Source organism: Leptodactylus fuscus, chromosome 1 (genome assembly GCF_031893055.1).
Source record: "Leptodactylus fuscus isolate aLepFus1 chromosome 1, aLepFus1.hap2, whole genome shotgun sequence".
NCBI classification, from domain to species: Eukaryota; Metazoa; Chordata; class Amphibia; order Anura; family Leptodactylidae; genus Leptodactylus; species Leptodactylus fuscus.
Window position 1 is genome coordinate 241,010,542 of NC_134265.1, and position 15,802 is coordinate 241,026,343.

Here is a 15,802-nt window from a genome sequence, read left to right on the forward strand (position 1 = left end):
CATAGCGCCACCTGAAGCGGTCGCTTCAGGTCGCCTCATGGGAACAAGAAACTGAAGGCAGAGATGGGGGAACAAGAAACTGGAGGCAGAGATGGGGGGACAAGAAACTGGGGGCAGAGATGGGGGGACAAGAAACTGGAGGCAGAGATGGGGGGACAAGAAACTGGGGGCAGAGATGGGGGACAAGAAATATAAGCGGTTCAGTGCCACATCCAATCTGCAGATGAAGTCATGGGTTACTGCTAGTTAGATTATAAATATCAGATTCTGTCACATTATCTGATTATCTGTAAAGGCTAACAGCATACCTCCCAACTTTCAAAGGACAGAAAGAGGGACAAAATGTGTGGGGACATTAAACTGGGGCAGCTGGAGCAGGACAGTAAACTGGGGGCAACTCGAGGCAGACATGTCCCCCTCCAGCTACCCCCACGGTTTAATGTCCTCCTCCAGTTGATCCCAGTTTAATGTCCACTCCTCAATCTGTTCCCAGTTTAATGGTCCCATTCATCTGCCACCAATTTAATGTCCCCCCTTCAACTGCCACCAGTTTAATGTTCTCCTTCATCTGCCACCAATTTAATGTCCCTTTTCCATCTGCCACCATCTTAATGTCCTCTCTTCATCTGCCACAGTTTAATTTCCCTTTTCATCTGCCCCCAGTTTAATGGCCCCCCTTCATCTGCCACCAGTTTAATGTCACCCTTCATCTGCCCCCAGTTTAATGGTCCCCCTTCATCTGCCACCAGTTTAATGTCACCATTCATCTGCCCCCAGTTTAATGCCACTCTACATCTGTCCCCAGATTGATGCCCCCAGTTAAATTGCCCCCTTCATCTGCTCCAATTTAATTGCCTCCCACATCTTCCACCAGTTTAACTGCTCCCTTCATCTGCCACTAGTTTAATGTCCCCCTTTATCTCTCCCCAATGTCTCCCCCCCCCTCAAAGTTTAATATAATAAAATCACTGATATTTACCTCTCCTCACTTCTTGCTGCTCTGTCTCTTCTCCTGGACTGTTCAGGGACCTGCAGGCACAATGTGATGTCATCACATCGTGCCTACAGCTCCCAGGGTCAGAACATAGAGAGGAGAACAGTGGTGAGGCAGGAGCTGTCCACTCCTGCTTCACCACTATATTCAACTCATCTGCTTCCTCTCCGCACACAGAGGAGCTGAATCCGCGACATACCTCCCACAACTGGGACTGCGGCACAGGACCCACAATTCGGGACTGTCCTGCAGACGGTTGGGAGGTATGGCTATCAGGCCTTGTCTCTACTATCATTCTTTCTGACAATGCAGTTTAAGTACAATATATATAAAAGATGTATATATACAGAAAAAAGAACAAACTCAGATGGAAGCTGGACATGCAATGGCTAACTACTCTCCATGAAGGATATGCTGCTGCCAACAAAGATATGTTTCTGCATGTAGGAAGAACATAAAAGCAGCACTGTTTAGACAGGTACTGGGTGGGACAACTGACAATCTTAAATATCCAGCGCCTCTGACGTTTCCCCAATAGCAGATGTCGGAAGATAAGGATACAGTTGTTGGATTTCAACTGTCCAATCTTTTTGTTCTCAGGGACATAAGCTACTTCCTAAAGTGTCTGGCAGTGGCTTTCTCCTCTCTCCCTGTTTCAGGAGGACCAGGGGTGCATTTTGCCATAATGCAGCCTATACAATTCCCATGCTTAATATATGTGACGCAAGGCATGCTAGTTTTTAGTGCAAATTGACTAGTTATTTCTTTCAGCAACTCCCACTTGCCTCCATGTTTTATTAACAGAGTGCCACCTGCTGGCAATTTGCATTACTAGAATACACTTTGGAATATTTTACACGAAATAGCAATATCCTGCTGAAACATTTGTGTACAACAATGATGCTACAGATGGAAATGCTTTCTGACCTCAAATACATTAAGCAGACATGTATTTTTATAGATTAACTATACTAGTTAATTTTGGCTGAATTAGCCGAGCAACGCTAGGTATTCATGCGGACCCAAAGGGCAGAAACCTGAACGCTAGTGTGAATATAGTGTTAAACCGCCAGCTAGCTTCCTCCACAGAGCCTTTCTAATATAATCCATAGAACAGTGTGTATTCCACACATACTTGACGGCCTGTTGGCAGATTTCTCAATTAATACCAGACACAGTTAAATCTACTTTAATGTTCTACCCCTGATATAAAGGGTCAAAGGATAGCTATGAAATATAGGTTTGGTTTACATTGTCTCCAACATAATTTCTGCACCAGACTGCATTCCCTACTAATGTATGGGATTTGTTGCAGGCTTTCACTGTCTGGCACATACCGTACCTCTTTCCACTTACTAACTAGCACTAACACCAAGTGACTGCCAAGGATAGCTGAATAAAGATTATATTACATGTAAAAAATAAAAAGCACTATGCTGCAGGGAGAGGCAGCTATTTCTATCCAACGTCTACAGTACACACTGGAAACAGACTCTCAGTTATAGTATTGCTAAGGGGAAATTTCACATAAAGTTTTCTGATAAAATAACCCAAAATATATTAATAAAGAATATTAGAAAAATGTTTGAAAAACCCTACGTATGTAGTATTTTACAAATGTAATATGACATTGCATTGTCACTAGGTGCTACAACACTGACCTCTTCTGGGGAGATGTCTGAAGTAGATGAACTTCTTAGGGCCCCTTCACACAGCGTAAGCGTGCCGCTCATTTAGACCCGTACACGCGAGTGCTTCAAAACACATCCCATTCACTTCAATGGGAGCGCGCGTAAAACCGGCTTTATGCGCGCTCCCATTGAAGTGAATGGGATGTGTTTTGAAGCGCTTGTGTGTACAGATCTAAATCAGTGGCGCGCTTACGCCGTCTGAAGGGGCCCTTAGTATTAGAGATGAGTAAATCTTGGCTAATTCAATTCTTCATGGATTCTATAAAATCTGAATTGCTATTTGGCCGTGGACTGTTTACTAATCATAAGTTCCTTGTACAGTACAAGTATAATAGTATGCTCCCTACTTGACTCTAAGGTTATCAACTACCGTTGGTGTCCGCTCAGACAGTTAAAAACAAAAAATGGACACCTATCATAATGGACACATATGGACAGTAACTGATGGCTATCAGTTACTGTCCGTTAGAAGTCCGTTGCCCATAGACTGCAATGTTAAAAAAAATAATGGACACTTGCTGTCTGTTTTTTTCAAACGGACAGAAAAGTCCTGCATGAAGGATTTTTTGGGTCGCTTTAAAAAACGGACATAATTGTAAACAGACACTAAAGGACACAAGATAAAATCCCATTGAAATGAATGGAAATTGCAAACGGACCAGCTAGTGTCCATTGCTAAAATCTTATACGAACAATCGCTACGGACACTGCTGAGCAGACACTAACCCAATGGTAGTGTGAACGCCCCCTAACTGGTCATGAGTCATGACTGATGAATATAAAACACGGCATCTCCATGGTCCGCTCTCATTTTAAGATGTCTAATGCTGAACTTAAAGGGGCTGTCCAGCTTTTTAAATTTGATGGACTAAATTTAACATAGGAAAACTTAGAATGGTTTGGGTCTTACTGTCTGGACCCTTGGCAACCAGCTATGAAGAGACTGCGACACTTATGTGAGCACTGCCGGCTCTTCACATTTACATAGGATGCCTATGACTGCAGTGATCAGAATGCAATACTTTTCATGCTGACTTTTCAAGGTATTGCAGTATCATCTCATTCAAGGGAATGGGACAACGTTACAATGAACCGAATGAATGAACTTTTGACATGGGCCCCCCCCCCCCCAACCGACACCGACGTCGAAGACCTCGACCGACCCCCTCTTCCGCACTCTATTATGCCCCATAGTGGCACCTGCACACAGTATTATCCCCCATAGTGTCCCCCACACACAGTATTATCCCCCATAGTGTCCCCTGCACACAGTATTATGTCCCTTAGTGGCCCCTGCACACAGTATTATGTCCCTTACTGGCCCCTGCACACAGTATTATGTCCCTTGATGGCCCCTGCACACAGTATTATGTCCCTTACTGGCCCCTACACACAGTATTATGTCCCTTACTGGCCCCTGCACACAGTATCATCCCCAATAGTGTCCCCTGCACACAGTATTATACCCCATAGTGGACACCCATAAACAATTATTATGAAAAGACCCCAGAGTATAATAATCGGAGACCTGGGGGAATAAAAACATTAAAAAATTACTGTTTCTTACCTGTCCCCCGGCTCCTACGCTGTCTTCTCCGCTGCTGTCCTTCTGAAAGGACGTCAGGAAGGAGGCCTGGCAGGATCGTGGAGAGGTAAGTAACAGTTTTTGTTACGTTCCCTTACCTCTCCCGGTCCGCTGATCATTATACTCGGGGCTCTGCAAAGACCCCGAGTATAATGATAGTATTTGTGGGGCCCGCGGTGTCACTTGCCGATCCCGGCCCAGCCAGGATCAGCAAGTGAATAGGGCCCGTAACATCCTATTAAAAAAACCAAAAAAACGCAGTGGTAGCGGCTGTCACCGGGCCCCCTAATGGCCCGGGCCCTGTGGCAGCTGCCTCCGCTGCCTCTACGGTAGTTACGCCCCTGTGTACATGTAAAGAAGTGAAGGTCAACCTTTTAGTCTGGCAGCATTAGGTGGGTACTGTAGATAGCCTTATACAGTGGCCTGACCCTTCTAGTTTGTCTGCTGCCTGAGGCAATAATTAAAATGGTGATCCCTTTCCCTTGTTGCAAGGTTCCCTTCACTAGGAAAATGCATGCTAAATAGTAGCAAGTCAAATTTATGTAGGATATAGTCAAGATGATTGTCTATAAAATAATGGTAGTCTCACATTCAAAGCTGTAATGGATGATGAGATATGGAGCTTGAAATTCAAAAGTTCAAAACATTGTTACCCTTTTGCTTGTCATTGATCTTGATGTGACCTTCCCATGGATACTGCCGCTGATAGGCTGCAGAACCTGCAATGCGAGGCACTCCGCTGATCAGCCACATTCATATGAGGCTAATCAGTGAGTGAATGGAGAAGTGCTGGAGCGCCAGTTTCCCTACAACTAGTAGGTCCCTCCACATTGGATAATATTCTCTTTCACATTGAAAAATAGTGCTCCTTCCCCACAGGTAACTGGGAAAATATAACATATGGGGGGGGGGGGCTGTTATCTGTGAGGGGGTGCTATTACTTTATTAGTGCTCTAGTAGCACCCCCACAGGTAATAGCCCCTGCCACATAAGTAATGCATACTTAGTGACTACAATAGTGACTGTAAATTTAATGTAATTATAGTGTCTGTGTGTGTGTGTGTGGGGGGGGGGGGGGGGGGGGGGGGGGGCAGAAGAGAAATGTGCAGGTTGTAACTCCATGGCAGACAGTGGTGCAGCTTGGCACTCACTTTATTGTCCTTCCCCAAATTTCAGGCCCCCTACTATACAGCACAGGAATGAGGAGCACTGGGAATATGGTATTGCTCTGTAAACAGCTGCTGTGTAACAGACCAGCAAATTTTCAACTTCACTGCGCTTCAATTACTTTCCAGCCAAAGACACAATGATAAAAAGAACGGGATTTATAGTGTTTTTCTTGCAGTGCGGTGACGGTTTGATAACTTGACTGGTTTATATGATTAGTTGGGCTTCTTTCGGCAGCATCCTGTTATAGTGCTGGATATTAGCGACTAAGGTAATATTTCTAAGACCTTCTAATTATATACATATATATATATATATATATATATATATATATATCACAAATAAGAATGGCGTACAGATGGCACTGAGAAGAGTTATTATTTACAACTGTGCACTTGTCTCTAGTCAACTATTATATAGACATATAGAAACCTTATGCAATTAAGTAATACATCTGAATGATGTATATAGTATATGGGTTGACGCAAACGCAGATTAAATCAATATTTCATTTAATACTAGTAAAATGTCATGTTAGTAATAAATATGGCAATGGCAACCATCAGTCTATGGGATGATAGGGTTTACTGATTATTATGTAGGGCTGATTGTAGCCCTAAGACTAAGTCATATTTTTACCCTTATTATTATTCTCAAATAATTTATCTTGTTTTTCAACAGGTGTGACAAGAATGTATTATTCAGTCCTAATTGCTTGGCTTATTGGGGTCATTTTTACATCATCTGTAAGTATCTAGAACATTTTTAGTTGTATATTGTTTATACTCATGTGAACCTCAGCTAACTAAACTATATACAGCTCCTATACATTAGGTGCTAGGGCCACACTGATACTTATTGTAACACTAGTGATTGAGTTAACTGTGAACTACAGCTGCAGTACAAAGGAATATACATATATACTGTATCTATATATCATCTATCTATCTATCTATCTATCTATCTATCTATCTATCTATCTATCTATCTATCATCTATCTATCTATCTATCTATCTATCTATCTATAGGGATATACACTGAGTTTCATAGAATCTTATGAACTACAGCAGTCATTCAACAGTTAAAATCTATCATCACGCAATGGGTCTTAGCACCGATATATTGTCTGTGGTTACCGACAACCAATAGAGGCAGAAAATAATTCTTTGTTTCTGCCTTCTGAGTTCTGTGAATGTAACAGAGTAAGCAGGAGTGCTATTTTTTCTCCAAACCTAAATTGAATATCCACCGAATGGATTCATTTCTTAATATGCTGTAAGTTTATAGTGTTTGGCGTGCTGTATTTGTGATACAAAAACAATAATATGCTAATTGTGTGCTCCTAAGCTCCCCCTGGTGTTGGCCAGTAGTGAGAGATTTTTATACGTGAGAAATGTAATACAGTTTACAATCATTTGTCTGTTTTTCTTTGAAGGGTGCATCAATAACAGCGAATAATGGCTTGATGCCTGAACTAAAGGTACCTTTTCAATTAAACAAATCAATAGAAATGTATTACGTATATGTACATGGATGCATTGGGAAAAATGGGCAATGTTTTTGCAAAAGTTACACACGAAATAGGTAATAGGTTTAAGAATGCTTATCCCCTACTGGAACTACTGTATAGGGAATAAATTTTGTTCATGGCATGTCAAACTATACAAAGCACTGTACAATTTACCTTGAACTCTTTCATTGCCAAGGAGGTGTGTAATCACAGCTTTAAATACTTGCCCTGACTGGGGTATAATGGCTAGAAATATTTCTTGAACATTAAAGCCTAGAATCGTGTCTTTCTTTCATTGATAGTGTGATCATAGCAATATTCAAGAAGCATGTGAATGTGGTGAAAGATCCTGCTACTGTCATTGCTCTCCCTGTACAGAGGGGTGCCAGAGGAACTTTTGTTAATGGCCTTACCAATTACTGTAGATAGGGTATTAGACATGCTCTCTGAATTTCACACATAGGGTATTTGTTTTCTAATAAAGGGGTGAACATATATTTACTTAATCAAGACATTATCAAAATGGTTTAGATCTCTTCAGTTTTTTCAGTCTATGTGCATGTCGACATAAGCATTTTTGGCATGTACACATTCTGTACATCTTTAACTTTTACTTTTAGAAGATGTTGTGAATTCATGCAACATTGCAAAAGATGCTCATGATTTTTTTTTTATATTCAGGTTTTTTTTTTTGAGAATGCCAAAAACATGAAAATTGTGTCACTGAAATCACTTACGCTAGATTCACAATAGCGCCCAGAGTCCATTCTCAGCTTTCCGTCTTCTGCCATCAGAAGATGGAAAGCTGTCAGACCGGGTCCGGCCGTGAGCGCCAGTGAGTGTTTTATGCTTTCCGCCGCAAAACCGTTTTTTTTAAATCGGACACAGAGTACTGCATGTCCGACTCTGTGTCCAGTTTAAAAAAAACGGTTTCGTGGTGGAGAGCATAAAAGGCTCACTGGCACTCATGGCCGGACATCTTTCAAACCCATTCAAATGAATGGTTATGAAAGAGTCCTGCAGGTTTCCGTCTCCTGCTCAGTTTTGTGCAGGAAACGGAAACCTGCATGGAATATCGGACACTAAAAAAACATAATATGGTAGAAAGAGCTGATTAATGGGGGTCTCGGGTGTTGGATCCCACCGCTCTGATATTGAAGACCTGTCATTATTTTTACTATACAGAAAATGCTTGACAAATAAAAAGTAACAGGTGAAATAATTCTAAGAACGCATAATCATGAATACTTGCTACAGTCTGTACTGGTGAGCCTGCCATCTTTGATTATATTGGTCTTGCAGAACTCTCCGAGCGGGTGTGACTCAGTTGGATTTATGGGAAGCTCTTCTCATGTCTTCATGACTATGCACCACTACCCATGCAAGCCAACTGTCATATTTGGTATACCTTTGGTCAGCTCCATCCCAGGGACTATGTGCACTATTACCTCCCCCGTCATTTGCCACTGGCTCTTAGTGGCCTGGCAACTAAATACACAAACATAAAATAATAGATGTTTGAATGGAAGTGTAGCTTTTTTGCTTGTTCACTATTAAACACTTTTTTTCTTTTCTTTCCTTTTTTATTTAGTTGAATGTAAGCAGAAACATAGATAAAAATGCCACTGATGAACATGCCATCACTTATATGGAAGCTAGCATGGACAGCATCATACATGGCACACATAAAACAGGCTCCAGCGAGCAAGCAGAAGATTCCAAAATGAAGCCAGACGTGTTATCATTGGAATCAATCTTGAATAGGTTCAATGCGCACATTGATAACAATAAACCATCTCCTCTGCAAGGTAAAGATACTTCTAAAAATAAAGACGAGAGTGTGATAGTGGCTTTTAAAAGGCAAGAACAACCACAAATAGAAATAAAAAGCAATGATGAACAAAGTCAGGGATTTTCTTCTGATGGAGTTTTGGAACAATATGGGACTTCTCCATTAAGCCTCAACACAGAAAATGTAATACCTGTGGCAGAACACAACTCAGAGTATGCAAACGTTCTAGAGGAATTATATGACGATGAAGATTTGCAATATATTTTAAACATCACTCATAATCTGGATACCGTGAGGCAAAACGTCAATAATGAAACTCATAGTGAGGTCTATGTAGAAGAGCTATCGTCTGAAGATGCGACTAACATCAAAGACTTGAAGAATGCAACTAACAATAAGGAAGAGGATATGGAAGAGAGTGCCGTTGATGCACAGTATTCTGGAGATTATAGTAAGATTATAAAGGACAGATTGATGAAAGAAGAAAATGGTCTCAAAACAAGAGTTAGATTTGGTGACCTTCTCGTAGAACAAAAGGGATCCAATAGAGCAGAGCAGCAGAACCAACAGTCAGATAGCATTATAGATAATAACATGAGAGGTGATGTGACCAACGTTGACCACTCCACTGAACTGACTAACATTGACCAAAACAATACAAATACAGAACTCTCTACCACTGCTTTACCCAGGTTTCTTGAAAACATCAGTGGACTTCATGTAAATCTCCATAACCATGTAAGTAATTAAAAATGTCATGTTAGTTTGTGGTACAGGAAAGATTTTTGATGTCCTGAGACACCATTTTACATGAATTTTTTATTACGTAGGATGTTGCTTCGAGTCAGGAAGAGAAAGGAAGTCTAGTGATAAATACTATCAACATCTCCGCTGGTGAGTAGTCAATACCTGTAGCATAATATTATTGTCATGCAGTTTATTTTTTTTTAAAAAAAAACCTTAGTTTAGGATAGAAGCAAAAATTTTAGTCGAAAATCAAAATCTTTAACAATGTATCAAGGGATAGGTGAGAAAATATATGGGCATTTGAAAATAAGCCATACTGGTCTAGAGGAGATCTAAGATCTAGAGAATGGAGAATGTGATTTCTACTAAATATTTATTATATAGCACGCCCCTAGTTTACAGAGCCCAATAGACATTGAATGGAGCGGCAATGACCATGTGTGACCACTGTTCTTTCTCACTGCAGTCAAGTGGTATGGAGAGAAGGGAACCTGGGCCTCCAGTACTAATGATCATGGTGGTCCCAGTGGTGGGTTTCCAGCAAGTGTACATTTATCTAGCTCATGGATAAGTAATACATGTTCTTTGTGTGACAGCCTCTTTAACTTGTTGCACGTCATTAGTCACAACCAGTGCAACCATTTTAAAGGGATTCTATCATTAGAATCCTTTTTTTAACTAATAACATGTAGGAATAGCGTTAAGAAAGGCTAATTTTTTCTCTACCTTTAGAATTATTTTTTTTTAATGTAGATTGTGAGCCCCACATAGAGCGCACAATGTACATTTTTCCCTATCAGTATGTCTTTGGAATATGGGATGGAAATCCAAGCAAACACAGGGAGAACATACAAACTCCTTGCAGATGGGTTTTTTTTTGCCTTTGGCTGGATTTGAACACCAGGACTCCAGTGCTGCAAGGCTACAGTGCTAACCACTGAGCCACCATGTGGCCCCCTACCTTTAGAATTCTCCTCCGTTCTGCTGTTCCGTAGATATCCCAGTTTTTCTCAGTATGCTAGTGAGTCTCCAGACAGCACAGGAGGCATTCCCCCATGCTCAAACAGGGGATGTCACATGTGCTGTGTGAAAACTCTCCAGCGCCGCCTCCATCTTCTACAGCTGTGCCTCTCCACTGTGTCCTCAGCGTTGTCTTCTTCTGGCAATCCTGTGTTCAGCATATAATTACCACGCACGCGCTGTCGGCTATGCCACTGGGCTTTGGACCGATCGGACTGCGCATGTTTGTTTGGCCATTTTCTTGTGGCCACATAGACAAGCATACTGCATACTGCTTGTCTATGCCGCCACAAGAAAAATGGCTTAACAGAGCCATACTGCTCGTCTAAGCGGCCACAAGAAAATGTCTGAACAGACATGCGCAGTTGGCTGTGCCCAATGCGTGAATGCTGAAGGATAAAGCTGGTGAATCTTTGGAGTGTCTAGTCTAACTTTACACCACCAGAGCCAAAATTATGGCACATTCTTGGTGTGAAGTGTTGTATATTTAGTCCTGGCACTTTCCCAATAAGTCCTGTCCCTTGTTGGACATGGTACAGAAACTGATATAAAGTGTGTAAAACAATTAATAAACTTGTTGTAAAGCACACACAGTTTTTTTGGTACAAATATAATTCACCATTGTAAATCTACACCATAATTCTCAGCATTTTTCTAGCCAGAGTAGGCGGTATCCATTGTTATTGCTATTACCAGATGGGAAAAATCTTGATCCATTTTTTCCATCTAGGTTTGTTTTCTAAGCACAGAGAACTGATCTACAGACTAAAAGCTGTGAAGTCAATATTCAATACAATATTTTTTCCAGACCCGTGTATTAATTTTCACTGTAAAAGAGGAACAACTTGTAAGAAAGATGAAAATGAGAATCCTTTCTGTACTTGTCAAGACCCCAACTCCTGTTTACCTGGTAACAGAAACGACTTTGTAAGTTAAATATATTTCATTGCTACAAGCTTGTTGGAATGACAGAAAATGGTATAACAATCTTTAGAAATGAAAAAAATAGAGTAAAATTTTATTCCTTATATTTCTGTATGAGATTAACAAGCTCTGAAAATGTTGCTCAGTGATCTAAGATAAGATAAGATAATCCTTTAATAGTTCCACCATGGCAAAATCCAGTGTGTTACGGTAGCATAGATAATACAGTAATATATTAAAAGAAAGAACACCTACAAGCTCAGAGCAGATAGAAAAGGTAAACTAGGAGTCATGGCAACTAAGAAGAAAAAGAGAAACTCAGGATCATTTAGTTCTCTGTGCGGAGTGATCTCCGCTTAGCCTGATGTTGATTATACAGCCCGGCCATGGTTGGGAGGAAGGATCTCCGATAGCACTCCTTCTCACGCTCAGTCGGTCACTGACAGTACTGCCAAGTGCTGTCATGGTCTCATACAATATCGGCTACATGGCAGAGAGGCCTGTGGGCCTCCATAGACAAGAGAGTCCACGTGCAAACCCTACCTATCGCGCTCCCTATTGCTACACTCCTGACAGAAAAACTTACTAAAATGGGTCCATCCTAATACCTGGAGGTTGCTTCCGTACCTGCTGGGTTTCGCTTGTGGACCAGATTAACTCTGAGAAGCTTTTTCATAAAATGAGATTAGATTATTCTCTCATTTTACAAGCTTCTCTGGACAAGTCCTTCATGTAATGTTCAGTCCCATACAATGTAAGGCTAGGCTCACATCTGTGTCGGAGTCCTGGACCTTTCTCTGTGCCGATTTCAGGGTGGGCCTCATTATAGTCTATGGGGTCCCTTGGCAAACGCTGTTTTAGAGGACTGGCTCTCCATCATTTTGAATAGAATAGTAAATCACTTCACACACTAGGATGAGGGTCCTGCTCGCAAGAGCTTACAATCTATGACGTAGGAACTGAATGCAGGTGTGAGACGGCTACTAATATAGTTCATGTGACTAGAGACGTATTGGAAGCATTTTTTATTTTATTTTTTTTTTCAGGATGAGGCAAAAAACAAAATTCCCGCCTTGTATGAGTTTTGGGCTGTTGCCATTGGGGCAGAGGAGGGATTGTAGAAAAAAAAAAAAAAGAAAAGAAAAACTTACTAAAATATGCAATATAAGTGCAACCCATTCTAATCACAGTGAAAGAATTGTATTCAATGTCATAACTAGAGATGAGCGAACACTAAAATGTTCGAGGTTCGAAATTCGATTCGAACAGCCGCTCAATGTTCGTGTGTTCGAATGGGTTTCGAACCCCATTATAGTCTATGGGGAACAGATACTCGTTAAGGGGGAAACCCAAATCCGTGTCTGGAGGGTCACCAAGTCCACTATGACACCCCAGGAAATGATGCCAACACCTCTGGAATGACACTGGGACAGCAGGGGAAGCATGTCTGGGGGCATCTAACACACCAAAGACCCTCTATTACCCCAACATCACAGCCTAACAACTACACACTTTACACACTCAATACCACATCTCTGACAGTAGGAAAACACCTTGAAACATGTGTATTTGGCACTTGCAGTGAGGAGAGCTTGTCACCAGCAGTGAATTTGGCCCTTGTAGTAAGTTGAGGTTGGCACCAACATTTGTTTTGAAAATCAGGGTGGATTGAGCCTCTAACCAGCAGAGTTTGGGCAAATTCATGGTGGAGGGAGCCTCTAAACACCCCAGTTTGGGCAAATTCATGGTGGAGGGAGCCTCTAAAAACCCCAGTTTGGACCAATTCATGGTGGAGGGAGCCTCTAACCAGCCCAGTGTGGGCAAATTCATGGTGGAGGGAGCCTCTAAAAAACCCAGTTTGGACCAATTCATGGTGGAGGGAGCCTCTAACCAGCCCAGTTTGGGCAAATTCATGGTGGAGGGAGCCTCTAAAAAACCCAGTTTGGACCAATTCATGGTGGAGGGAGCCTCTAACCAGCCCAGTTTGGGCAAATTCATGGTGGAGGGAGCCTCTAACCAGCCCAGTTTGGACCAATTAATGGTGGAGGGAGCCTCTAACCAGCCCAGTTTGGACCAATTAATGGTGGAGGGAGCCTCTAACCAGCCCAGTTTGGACCAATTAATGGTGGAGGGAGCCTCTAAACAGCCCAGTTTGGACCAATTAATGGTGGAGGGAGCCTCTAACCACCCCAGTTTGGACCAATTCATGGTGGAGGGAGCCTCTAAACAGCCAAGTTTGGACCAATTCATGGTGGAGGGAGCCTCTAAAAACCCCAGTTTGGACCAATTCATGGTGGAGGGAGCCTCTAACCAGCCCAGTTTGGGCAAATTCATGGTGGAGGGAGCCTCTAAACAGCCCAGTTTGGGCAAATTCATGGTGGAGGGAGCCTCTAACCAGCCCAGTTTGGACCAATTAATGGTGGAGGGAGCCGCTAAACAGCCCAGTTTGGGCAAATTCATGGTGGAGGGAGCCTCTAAACAGCCAAGTTTGGACCAATTCATGGTGGAGGGAGCCTCTAAAAAACCCAGTTTGGACCAATTCATGGTGGAGGGAGCCTCTAAACAGCCCAGTTTGGGCAAATTCATGGTGGAGGGAGCCTCTAACCAGCCCAGTTTGGACCAATTAATGGTGGAGGGAGCCTCTAAACAGCCAAGTTTTGGGAAATTCATGGTGGAGGGAGCCTCTAACCAGCCCAGTTTGGACCAATTCATGGTGGAGGGAGCCTCTAAACAGCCCAGTTTGGGCAAATTCATGGTGGAGGGAGCCTCTAAAAAACCCAGTTTGGACCAATTCATGGTGGAGGGAGCCTCTAACCAGCCCAGTTTGGACCAATTAATGGTGGAGGGAGCCTCTAAACAGCCAAGTTTGGACCAATTCATGGTGGAGGGAGCCTCTAAAAACCCCAGTTTGGACCAATTCATGGTGGAGGGAGCCTCTAACCAGCCCAGTTTGGGCAAATTCATGGTGGAGGGAGCCTCTAAACAGCCCAGTTTGGGCAAATTCATGGTGGAGGGAGCCTCTAACCAGCCCAGTTTGGACCAATTAATGGTGGAGGGAGCCGCTAAACAGCCCAGTTTGGACCAATTCATGGTGGAGGGAGCCTCTAAACAGCCCAGTTTGGGCAAATTCATGGTGGAGGGAGCCTCTAACCAGCCCAGTTTGGACCAATTAATGGTGGAGGGAGCCTCTAACCAGCCCAGTTTGGACCAATTAATGGTGGAGGGAGCCTCTAACCAGCCCAGTTTGGACCAATTAATGGTGGAGGGAGCCTCTAACCAGCCCAGTTTGGACCAATTAATGGTGGAGGGAGCCTCTAACCACCCCAGTTTGGACCAATTCATGGTGGAGGGAGCCTCTAACCACCCCAGTTTGGACCAATTCATGGTGGAGGGAGCCTCTAAACAGCCAAGTTTGGACCAATTCATGGTGGAGGGAGCCTCTAAAAACCCCAGTTTGGACCAATTCATGGTGGAGGGAGCCTCTAACCAGCCCAGTTTGGGCAAATTCATGGTGGAGGGAGCCTCTAAACAGCCCAGTTTGGGCAAATTCATGGTGGAGGGAGCCTCTAACCAGCCCAGTTTGGACCAATTAATGGTGGAGGGAGCCGCTAAACAGCCCAGTTTGGGCAAATTCATGGTGGAGGGAGCCTCTAAACAGCCCAGTTTGGACCAATTCATGGTGGAGGGAGCCTCTAAAAAACCCAGTTTGGACCAATTCATGGTGGAGGGAGCCTCTAAACAGCCCAGTTTGGGCAAATTCATGGTGGAGGGAGCCTCTAACCAGCCCAGTTTGGACCAATTAATGGTGGAGGGAGCCTCTAAACAGCCAAGTTTTGGGAAATTCATGGTGGAGGGAGCCTCTAACCAGCCCAGTTTGGACCAATTCATGGTGGAGGGAGCCTCTAAACAGCCCAGTTTGGGCAAATTCATGGTGGAGGGAGCCTCTAAAAAACCCAGTTTGGACCAATTCATGGTGGAGGGAGCCTCTAAAAAACCCAGTTTGGACCAATTCATGGTGGAGGGAGCCTCTAACCAGCCCAGTTTGGACCAATTAATGGTGGAGGGAGCCTCTAAACAGCCAAGTTTGGACCAATTCATGGTGGAGAGAGCCTCTAAAAACCCCAGTTTGGACCAATTCATGGTGGAGGGAGCCTCTAACCAGCCCAGTTTGGGCAAATTCATGGTGGAGGGAGCCTCTAAACAGCCCAGTTTGGGCAAATTCATGGTGGAGGGAGCCTCTAACCAGCCCAGTTTGGACCAATTAATGGTGGAGGGAGCCGCTAAACAGCCCAGTTTGGACCAATTCATGGTGGAGGGAGCCTCTAAAAACCCCAGTTTGGACCAATTCATGGTGGAGGGAGCCTCTAAAAA

The 15,802-nt window shown here is 43.1% G+C and overlaps 1 protein-coding gene across 1 annotated transcript in view; it reads left to right on the top strand.

The window, feature by feature from the left end:
• The first annotated feature begins 6,122 nt into the window (after positions 1–6,122).
• The window catches only part of LOC142195385 (uncharacterized), a 30,752-nt gene continuing 21,072 nt past the window's right edge, over positions 6,123–15,802 (top strand). The window contains exons 1-5 of the mRNA XM_075265136.1: positions 6,123–6,183; positions 6,874–6,918; positions 8,540–9,478; positions 9,571–9,634; positions 11,316–11,434. Coding sequence (XP_075121237.1) covers positions 6,130–6,183; positions 6,874–6,918; positions 8,540–9,478; positions 9,571–9,634; positions 11,316–11,434 — 1,221 coding nt within the window. The 5' untranslated portion in view covers positions 6,123–6,129. The remainder of the gene's footprint in view (positions 6,184–6,873; positions 6,919–8,539; positions 9,479–9,570; positions 9,635–11,315; positions 11,435–15,802) is intronic.